The 11,129-nt window shown below is 44.2% G+C and overlaps 1 protein-coding gene across 2 annotated transcripts in view; it reads left to right on the forward strand.

The window, feature by feature from the left end:
* The window catches only part of ctdp1 (CTD (carboxy-terminal domain, RNA polymerase II, polypeptide A) phosphatase, subunit 1), a 59,101-nt gene extending 52,096 nt beyond the window's left edge, over nucleotides 1-7,005 (forward strand). Inside the window, exon 13 of one of the 2 annotated variants that reach the window (XM_060044365.1) lies at nucleotides 6,268-7,005. In XM_060044365.1, coding sequence (XP_059900348.1) covers nucleotides 6,268-6,493 — 226 coding nt within the window. In that variant the 3' untranslated portion in view covers nucleotides 6,494-7,005. The remainder of the gene's footprint in view (nucleotides 1-6,267) is intronic. The other variant, XM_060044366.1, reaches the window with a different exon arrangement.
* Nucleotides 7,006-11,129: the final 4,124 nt, after the last annotated feature.

An 11,129-nucleotide genomic window follows, 5' to 3' on the forward strand; every position in this document is an offset into this window, starting at 1 on the left:
GTTTCAATAACTCCATACCATTACATACCGACATTCAAGCAGCAAAGATGAGACGTCGTTGTGTGGTGAGAACTGATAGAAAATCGATAACAACAACAATGCCGCCATTTTCTTTATTTTTTGTAACCTACAATAAATAAAGCAGGCTTCCAGTCAATGGAAAAATGGCTTCTCCCCACCGGCGATTGTTGTTGTTTACGATTTTCTATCAGTTCTCACCACACAACGACGTCTCATCTTTGCTCCTTGAATGTCGATATGTAATGGTATGGAGTTATTGAAACTTACTACGTGTAAAAAAGACTAGAAATTGAATGTTTATTTTTCATTGAATGTTTACATAAAGTTGCACTGGGTGCCTTTAAAGGAGCCCACTCAGAGTCAAAGCCCCTGTGCTGCCAGAGAAGAGGGAAAGGATCTTTGTAGGCAGGATGTGGTGGAGGTGGTTAATGGACATGTGACGGTAATCTCAGCCCACGCTGACAAACTGCTCCTCATTTCCCTCCATCCCGCTCTGAGCTACGGTCTGCAGCGTGATGGAGGGAAATGAGCAAAGAAAGAAAGAAACTCCTGCTGGGTCTCAGCAGGAGTTCCTTTCCTCCTCGCTCGCCCAGCTTGTGTCTCCTCAAAAACTTAATTTTATTGTTTTGTCTTCTTTTCCTAAGTAGAAAAGACAACTTGCCAAAGATTTTTGAAAATGTCCAGAAACTAAACAAAATTAGGCTTATTATGCAGGCACTGGTTTAAGACCCCCCACTGGGCTTCCCCTCCGCCCCCCTGTGTGTACTTCATAACGAACGCCCAGGGGATTATTGGTTCCTCTCTGACCCAACTCGGCAACACTGTCATATCCTCCCTAAATTGGCACACAACCTCCCCCTCCCCGAACACTCCTTCCCCCATTCTGTCCTCCTGCGAGCCCGAGCCTGCACGGCCGCGCCAACACGATGACTGACGGAAACTGTATGATTCTGGGAGGACAGGGGACCATTTCACTGCACTGCCAAGCAGAGATCAGAGATGTGAACGTGGTGGAGGTTTAATCTGTGTTGATGCATCCACGATAAACGGGTCTGATTCATTGTTTGACATGTGAATACTCTGAATCGGCACATGGAATTAATTAAATTAGAATTAAATTGGTCCACTCTATTCGCTCCTCCGTGGTACTGCATTTTGACATATTTCATCGGATTATTTGCGAACCAAAAAAGATCCAGTGGCCCATAGCCACTGGAGTCATCGGTGGGTCAGACGATGCTGCTTAAGTGGCCACTAGTTTTTTTTTTAATGAATTAAATCGAATGGAATGAAAGTCTTGGTGCCAGTGAACTAAGATGACCTTGTTGCGTTCTATAAACTGCCTGCCCGATTCTTCAGAGAGTAGATCTGATACTCAGATGGATCCCACCCCTCACACGGACCCTTGGCCCCTGGTGTGCTCTGCAGTCCTCTCCTCTAGGAGACGTGGTGTGTGTCCTATCCCCACCGCGCTTGCTCTCCTGCTCCCTAGCTGCACACATGGCTAGCTTTGGCAATTTATTTCCCCCCCACACATCCGTTCAGTTCGGCCCCTTGCTTATTGCCGTGCTCCAGACACCGCTGAGTCATGTTTTAAAGTATTTTTGGTCTCCCTGACGGAACGGTTGTTTTTCTGCTAGACTTGCACGTCATTCAAATCCCAGGTAGGAATACAGCTCGTTCAATCAGAGACCAGGGGCCTACCCATAGCAATATACATGTGTGATGCTTCGACTAGAAGTTTCAATAATGTCCTGAAGCTCCTTCTGTGCTCGTACCCTGACTATCTTGCTAAGCCATATTAGAGTTTTAATGACCCAAATTAGCAATGATGAAGACAACAAAAGAGGAAAAGGGTGCCGGCTCCAGGCTATTTGTTTACGGCCCCACGCTCTGTGGCAGCCCTAACTCAATCCCGCTAGCTGACTCCTCACAATCACATCACGCTAATGGAATTAGGAAGGCATGCTAGTAGGATACATGTTCACATTGCAGTCAATTACAAATGCTGATAATTTCTGTTGTGCTGCGCTACTAAGCTGGTGCTTTACGGAGGCAGGCTATCGGGTTAAGCCACATCACATTAACATTCCCCCGTTTTGCTCAGAATGGATTAGCCTCCATTAGATTTATTTCCCGACATCCTTGGAACAAGGCCTTTTGACAGAGGCGTTTGTGTCTGTGGTTCTGCTGCTTTTAGTGCTTATGAGTGAAGGAAGAAATTCTTGATAGATTTGTGGTCCCTTTGACTGGATGATTTCTCCACCTTGCAAATGCCTCCTTTCCAGTTACAACTGTGTTTCCACTTGCCTGGAAGGCTACTTTACTGACATCGGAAAAGACGTGACAAGTAGGGCTGGGACGACGTGTCGACGTAATCGACAACGTCGACGCATAAATTACGTCAACGCGAAAAATGCGCGTCGATTAAAAAAATAAATAAAAATGGGCGGCGCCGGAGCGTAGTTGCAACGCGAGTGGCTCCTCAGACTTTCATAAGTGCAAGGCGCCACGCACTCGTTCCTCTAAAGTATGGGAATTCTTTAATGTGAAATGAAACGATTCCGTGATATGTCGTCTTTGCAAAATGGGGATGACTTTCCATTCTGGCACCACGGCAATTCACCAGCACCTGAAGAGGCGTCACCCGGTAGCAGCTGCAGATGACTGAGCACCGTAGAATTCTAAGAATGCATTACTTTGCACTTTTATTTTGGAATTTAAAGGCAATAAACATGTATTGAAATGTTAAGGAATTCAGATATGTAAATCAACATGTATAAATTGCTATTAGTCAATTAATGGGGAGATAATCGAGAATCGAATCGAATCGAAATCGAATCGGACTGAAAAAATGAATCGTTAGATGAATCAATGCATCGAAAAAATAATCGCTAGATTAATCGTTTAAAAAATAATCGTTTATCCCAGCCCTAGTGACAAGTCATTGGTCTTGTTGCTTTTGATATCTGTTGTGCGGTCACTGTGTTTAATGTCCCATAATTAAAGGTATTACTCTATACTTAATGTCACCAGGAATCTGCCAACCTAATGTACTTTTTCACCTTGTTGGTTAATTTACACAGGTTTATTCAGCAAGGCCCTCAGACATCTTTGAATAAAATCTGTTAATTAAATCTGTATTAATTAATTACTTACCTTAATAATAACACACGAAGATCACGTCTTCTAGAATAAATGATTACAGATTTTGTCCGGATTCAATTAACTCAGTACGAATTCCTTTTGTCGTTTTCTTTAAAAGCCCCAGCCCCAGGAGTCAAGAGAGGCTGTGGGTCATGTGCCTGCATGTCACTTGCCTATTCATTCAGGTCTCTAATGACCTGCTTACTAGCACAGTACAGGTGTAATGTTGTTGGGGTTCAGGGCCGTTCTGGTGGCCCAGTGGGCTGTTCTGGTGGCCCAGTGGGCCGTTCTGGTGGCCCAGTGGGCTGTTCTGGTGGCCCAGTGGGCTGGGGAGGCTCATGTTCATTAGGGCCCGCTGCTCTGGGCTCCAGGCCGGTAATGAGGACATTTAAATAAAGGAGCGGGCTGGTGGGGGGAGGTCTCTCAGCGTGTATTTAATTGGGGGGGTGGGGGTACCTCTCTAAATAAAGACATGTTTGTGCTCCTTAAAGTTCTGCTAACTTCACCCTCCCCACAGAGCGAACTCACTCCCCTGCATCACTTGTTAGTTTTGTAGCCCTTTGTGCCCGCGATTGTCGTTCTGTCCATCTGCGCTGTGTAGACGGTGTTCAGCGCCACCCCTCAATCCTCCCAATCTCCTCGTTTTCATCACACATCCAAACTTCACGCGAGGATCACCGCCTACTTTGATCCACCTTCTTTGAGCAAGGTGCAAATGACTCCGGTCGCAGCTTGCCCTCTGCTGAGCTGAAACCTGCCCACGGTTTTCAGAAGACGCTGGTGCTCATCCTCTCCCCCTCCGCCAAAGACCTGAGACCACCCTTGTCTCGGTACGGCTTGGTATATTGTACCAAGCGCTTTAATCTTGGGTTTGTCGAAGGGGGGACTTGCCTCAAAGTTGGCCTATTTGGAGTCTGGAGATGATGTGGGGTACTTATTGTTTTCTGATTACATCTTGGATTACACAGTTCAGGCTGTCGTAGCTAGCTCAGGGGAGACTGTATAACACTAGGTGGTACAACCTGAGACGTGCACAATGAAAAAAGAATCGCCTTCAGCCTTTTCTTTTCCCTTCATTGTACCAAACCGTGATGTCTGAACCGAGGTATGCACCGAACCGTGACTTCAGTGTACCGTTACACTCCTGGCTGTTTGGTGCACGGGGTGGGAAACCAGGGAGGTCGGTCCATGCTGCAGCACACAGGGGGGGGGGGGGATGCAATCTTAACTGACATCTAACCTTTAAGTGTGTGTGTGTCGATTTGTGAGCAAACACGAGAGACTGGAAGGATTGTGTGTACACGCAGGTCTATTGAGAGCAGTGTGTGGCCTCGGTGTCACTCCTTCTCACACTGGTGATGGTAACGCGCCACCACCCCAGCCCCTATCTGACCGCCTCATTAGCATGGTGCTAACGAGACGTGCGCTGCGGGGGTCCCAGCCAGGTCTATGGTCTGTGCCATGGTACAATATGAGCAATGAAGCAACTTGTCCCTTATTTGCAGCCATTGTCCATTTATTAAACCCCTGGTGTTTGTTGGTCTTGCGCCTCATGGTAAAAGGACTGCCTTTATCCAGCGCCTTTCTAACCAATGGAAACTCAAAGCGCTTGCAATATTGCCTAATATTCACCCATTCATCCACAGGCCTTCTGTGTCAGCCAAGCAAGGCAGTTATGGTGAGGCGTCTTGCTCAGGGACACCTCGACATTAGGCTAGGAGGAGCCGGGGATCGAACTAGCAACCTTACGGTTACCAGTCAACCCGCGCTACCTCCTGAGCCACACACCGCCGCGTCTACTCAACTCAAGTAGATGCGACATCTACTTGTGAAAAAACAATGGTTGATTTATTGGTATGGAAAGACATGTGAAGCTCTCCAGGCATCAATCATACTCACAAGCACACAGGAGTGAAATGTCATGCTTTCACTCCGGTGGTCTTCCCTCCGGAATAATGTCCATGCTGTGAAATTGGCGGGTACATGTGCACACCTCTCTACCTTCTCATCTGGCAGCCATGGGCTTTATTTACCCAGCTCTGCCCTCCTGATCTCACCAGAGCTCTGCTATCTGGTGGCCTCCCGTCTCCAGCGCTCTGAGCCCCCTCACCCATCTCTTCAGGGCGGGGAGAGTACAAGGGCTGGTGGCGGATATGGAAGGCACTTGTCTGCTTCAGAGCTCTGGTTAGACCGCGGCGGCGGGGTGCTTGACGAATGAATTTCCTTCTTGTCATTTCTTCCCTTGGCTTTTGTCACTCGACGCGAGTCCCTTGTTCAGGGTTTAGCAGCTGATCTGTTTGTTTTTCGTGGGCCGTCTCTTTCAAGATTAATGGTTTGAGACCTTGTCCGCGCACACGCACGTCCCGCAACGCTCACTGGCTCAGTGTTTAGTGAAGGCCGTGGCCGTTTTTAGAGGAAAGGGTCTTGAATGATCGCTGGGAAGAAACCGTCACCCCAGCTCCTCCTCAATACCTCTTGAAGAATTATATCTATTATATAACTCGAGTGGTAGTGTCGAGTTTAAAACTCCACCATGAAAAATGGAAGGCGGATTATTCTTTTTTTTTTTTTTCATAAGACTGCTTGCATAATACTGTATGCTTTCTCCCAAATAATTTAAGTCTGCAAGACAACAAATAATTGAGAAGACAACAATACACAAAAGATAAAAGCCTAAGAGAGCTGCGTTTCTAAATCTGTCTGCCTCCCCTCTTTCTGCTCTCATCTCTCTCTCTCTCTCTCTCTCTCTGTCTCTGTCTCTGTCTCGCTCTCTGTCTCACTCTCTGTCTCGCTCTCTGTCTCACTCTCTGTCTCACTCTGTCTCACTCGCTTTCTGTCTCTCTCACTTGCTCTCTGTCTCACTCTGCTCTGTCTCACTCTCTCTCTGCCTCACTCTCCTCCGTCTCACTCTCCTCTGTATCGCTCTCGCTCTGTATCGCTCTCTCTCTGTCTCGCTCTTGCTCTGTCTCACTCTCTCTGTCTCACTCTCCTCCGTCTCACTCTCCTCTGTCTCACTCTCCTCTGTCTCACTCTCCTCTGTCTCTCTCTCTCTGTCTCACTCTCTCTCTGTCTCACTCTCTCTCTGTCTCACTCTGCCAGGGGTCACAAGCGCAAGCTGGACGAGGCCCAGGAGGAGGAGCGGGGTGAGGATGAGGAGGACAGTAAGGATGAGCAGGGCGGGGCCAGCGGCTCGCCCTCCAAACAGGAAGACCAACCCGTTGACCAGGACGCTGATAACGAAGACGACGAGGAAGAGGAGGGCAGCAGCTCAGAAGCGGACGAGATGGCCGCGGCCTTGGACCTCGAACTAAACGACTTCATGTGACCCGGGGGCAGAGTCGGGACTGAAACGCCCCGAGGGGCGGAGTCGGGACTGAAACGCCCCGAGGGGCGGAGTCGGGACTGAAACGCCCCGAGGGGCGGAGTCGGGACTCAAACACCCCGAGGGGCGGAGTCGGGACTCAAACACCCCGAGGGGCCCCCTACAAACCCTTAAATTTCCCAAAAATCTATTTTTTTTACGTATTTCATTCGCTTTTGTAATGTGTGTGTGTGTGTGTGTGTGTGTGTGTGACGAACGGGCACTGCCGTAAGCATTTGATGCACTGTACAGAAGGTAGCTTGTGTGTTTCCGTGTAAATAAGTACCTTCCAGATGTTTGTTTTTTATTGGGGTAGATACGGCTGCTTTGATGGGGTTGGAAAGTAAAATTGACATTTTATTGTGACATTTGATACATTTTGATTTCACTTGAATTAGCTTTTTACTATTTCGTTTTTCTTTATATAAATATATATAAATGAGTGAAAAGATCAATAAAATGGGGTAAGAAAAATATTTCTGTGATTTCGATTTCTGTCCATTCGAAGAGTTTGGAATCTTTGAATCTTCCCGGATCAAAATAATAACCAGCGATTTGTGTTGGAATCCATTTAATTTGGTCTGTTCTTGGTCATTAATGTTTGTCAGTTTTCCATTTATCATCGGTTCACTTGCAAATCTACTGACCTTTTGACCTTGTTCTAACCTTTATAGGAAGACAAGGCTTTGTTTTTTATAAAAATGTTACCCCCCAGCTGGCTGTTTGCCCTCGGCCATTGGTTCTCAAACTGGTACGCGTGCGTAATTTAGTGGTACCTCCAAAAGTGTATTACATTTATTAAAGAACAATATCGAAATACTAGCATTAATGGAAATAAATTAACCATGAGGTCATTAAATGGGGTTTAAAATAAGTTGGAGGAATAAATGTGTCTCCTGAGTGAGCTCTGTGTAGCTGAATAGGGACGCAGGCCAACGCTCCTGTATTTTGTCACTTTATAACAGCGGTCATAATGGTGGGACTTGAAGACAAGTATTTTGAGGTGGGACATGGTATGAGAGGTTTGAGAACCACTGCCCCTGGCTAAGCACAAATAGGTCATGACATGCCAAGATATGAATGATGCCATCCTTTAAAGAAATTGTTTGTTGTACATAGTTGACAATTGGTTCGTTTGTGTGATCATGCTTCATTACAAGTCATGGCATGGTCTTCAAGGCAGGTGCTGCTCACATTTAATTTTCAATCCAAATACATTTTGGTGGGAGAAACCATTAATTTATGCCATGGAGTCCTTTGCTAAACGCGTATTGGTCCACCTGTAGCTCAATATTTTGTTGTGCTGTCTGAAATGGTAGTGTTCACTATACCATACTCTTGTTGATAACCACAATGCACCATATAATAAGTGTACAAAGGATGTTCACATATTTCTCACTATAGTCTATTATATGATGCAAAGCCGTTTTCATTTTATTCACTTTTACATTTGGGGCATTTAGACGCTTTTATCCAAAGCGACTTACAATAAGTACATTTGTCTTGTCATTTCCATGGAGTTCATCTAATGGAGGTGTGGAGGCGACCGCAAACACGTCTGCTACTTTATGTGACCAATACACGGCACGCCAATCGATTTACGGTGCATAATTAATTTCTGAGTTCCCCCACACCTGTTCCCTTAACAGTGTATTATCTAGTGCTCACACAGAATGTGTCTGATTTTAATCTGATGTTTGAGTATGGTATTGCAAGCCCTGGACTTAGTGTATGACATCCTTCTCATCGGTAATTTGTGCACATGGTCTTATTTTTTAACATTCCAAGAATCCATGGCGATTTAATGTCTTGTTTCATATGCATCTAGGTTATATTCCATCATATTGCCATTAACCTAAATTGTAGAAAAGGATAGACAATCCAAAGGTGAAGTCTATGCTCCAGGTTGCAGCCATTTCATAATCCAACACAGTCACCCTTGCCTTTGACTTCACCATTTTACCAGCATCCACCAACATTTACATTTACAATTACAATTTTGTCAGTTCTCTTCTGTCATATGTTTCACTCGAGAACATATCAAATATGTGGAAATGTATTTCCTATGTCAACCAGAGAAAGAGAATAGTTTTCCATTGAATAAAAATATGTTTATGATGCGCTTTAATTGTGTTGAAAAGTGTTGTCCTTCCGATCGGCCGAATCTTTCTGATTCAATAACATTACTACGCCCCAGCGCCATATTTGCGATGATGCTCATCAAATGTTACAGTTTGAACCTTTTCATCATCATAAACCTCCACATCTCTTCCCAACACAATTCGGACATATTTTGGAGTTGTCAAGAGATTAGGCTAGTGATTTTGTAAAACATTATCTCCTTAATAGAGTAGTTTTGCATTCACGCACCTGATTAGTCTGAAATTTGTTGTGAGCGGTATGAATTAAAAAAATCTCAAACAAAGGCAGCAAAAGTAAACTCGAAATAGATATTAAAGAACATTTAACTCACTAATAGCGAACGGATATCTGTAACATTTCAAACAAATATCTCAAATAATATTTCTCAAATTGTACCTATGGTGCAGTTTAACAACATTGAACCCGTTCAGGAAATACAGAATAGGCCCCCTTTCGTAAGGATCCACAGTGGTACCGTAAAGAGATGATGTGCAACACAGATCAGTCACGTTTTAAGGATTGATTCAGCGTTGTACAATGCAACATTTAAATTATTCACCCATCCCAAAGCAACAATGCAAATGTCATTCATAAATATGTATGATATAAACGCAAGGAACCAAATGCCTTTACAATATAGATTGCATTCTAAGGTATTTGCATTAGAAAGATAGTGTTTATATAGCGTATAGGCCTATAACATCTTTTTGATTATGTAGACTGGAATAAAACGATACCCCTTGCATTATATCATATATTATGCTCATATATAATTTGTCAGACAACTAACACAACATTGTACTCCTCATTCCTGTGCATTCGGTACATTTATGCATCCAATTTGAAGCCATGCTTCCCCGTCATAAGCATGCTATTCAGTGGAAGATCTAAAAGGATCTCAAAGGATTCTTAGAATGGGACTAAAAAGTTTTGTTGAATATATTAAACAATGAAATATAATAAAATATGGAATTTGGAAAAGGTTAAACTCTAAGAGTGATGGTGAAAAGAGTATTCTCGATTCTAATCCCAGTTTATTTGTTATCTGCTATAACTGTTCACAAATTTAGTCTTGCATAAAAAGCTTTTATCTTCCCTTAATTTCCCCCTTCTTAATCATGCACATTTTCGAACATAGAGAGTGCATCATCTAGCTCTATATAGAACTGACATTAGAACCAGGGTCCGGTCTACTGAAGACCAGCCGCTAAACGCTCTACCACGGATGGCCTATACCTACAGGGCCGGCTCTGTACTTTCGGGGGCTGAGGCAAGTGAATTGCGCGCATCAAAAAGCAAACATTGGCACTGTCACACTAAATTTGTACCGGCTGCCAAATTTGTACCGGGCGCGTCATCCATACGTCATCCATTCCAAACCTGCCTGTCAGCAGATGATCGCGTCGTCCGTTGCCGGGCAGGTTTAAAAAAACATTCGCGCTCATGTTGCCAAAGACGAAATAACATAATACAGTTAACGGATCGCTAGATAATGTAATGTTTTGTGGGTTCCTTAATAAACACACGATGTATCTTGAAGAGAAGGGCTTTATATTCATGACCCATCCATGAGGTAACATTAACCCGCCTTGACACATTCTTAACCCGGAACAGACATCCACATGCAGCGCGCCAATCCAACTGCGCATGCTCCGTGTGACTAATAACTGATGTTGATATCATTACAGATAACACTTGTTTTTACTTTATATTTGTATTGTATTTAATTGTTTAATCAAATTTAGCAAGTAAACTGAGTGTTTAAAGCAGGTCAAGGACGAAATAGCACAATACAGATAACGGATCGCTAGATAGAAGGTTCGCGAATGTTCACGTCATTCGACGCGATCGCGATCATCTGTTGCCAGGCAGATTTGGAGTGGATTACGTATGGATGACGCGCCCGGTACAAATTTGGCAGCCGGTACAAATTTAGTGTGACAGCACCTAACTCAGCGGCCAATGGCTTTTTGAAATGTTACACGCTTTGTACACATCAGTCTTACAAATTGATTGCCAGGTCCATAATATGTTAATTTCATTGGTTGCTCGGAGGCCCCCAAATACGGGGCCCAACTCTACAGTGTAGCAGTGCTGCCACATTTCCTTCCTACTGCATACAGTATGATATTTATACCAATGTGTGTCCCAATTTACATGAATCGACGACAACAATTTAATGTTGTAGTCTTTGCTGGTTACCCTCAGAAATACTAATGCCAAAACCCACACATCCCACTCTCCTCTTAAACGTCTCATGTTACCCTTGCAAACCACCAACACATCTCCAGAGTCAGGCTTATTTCTAACTGTTGGGAAACAATATCCAATCCCCCTTTTATTATCAAGATGCTATATTGTTACTAGCATATAATCAAATGAAACTTCACGAGAACACGATTCTGGAAGAGTTTCAATCAGGTTTAAGGTCTACATAGCACAGAAACCTCTCCAACAA

The sequence above is a fragment of the Gadus macrocephalus genome, chromosome 22, assembly GCF_031168955.1.
Source record: "Gadus macrocephalus chromosome 22, ASM3116895v1".
NCBI classification, from domain to species: Eukaryota; Metazoa; Chordata; class Actinopteri; order Gadiformes; family Gadidae; genus Gadus; species Gadus macrocephalus.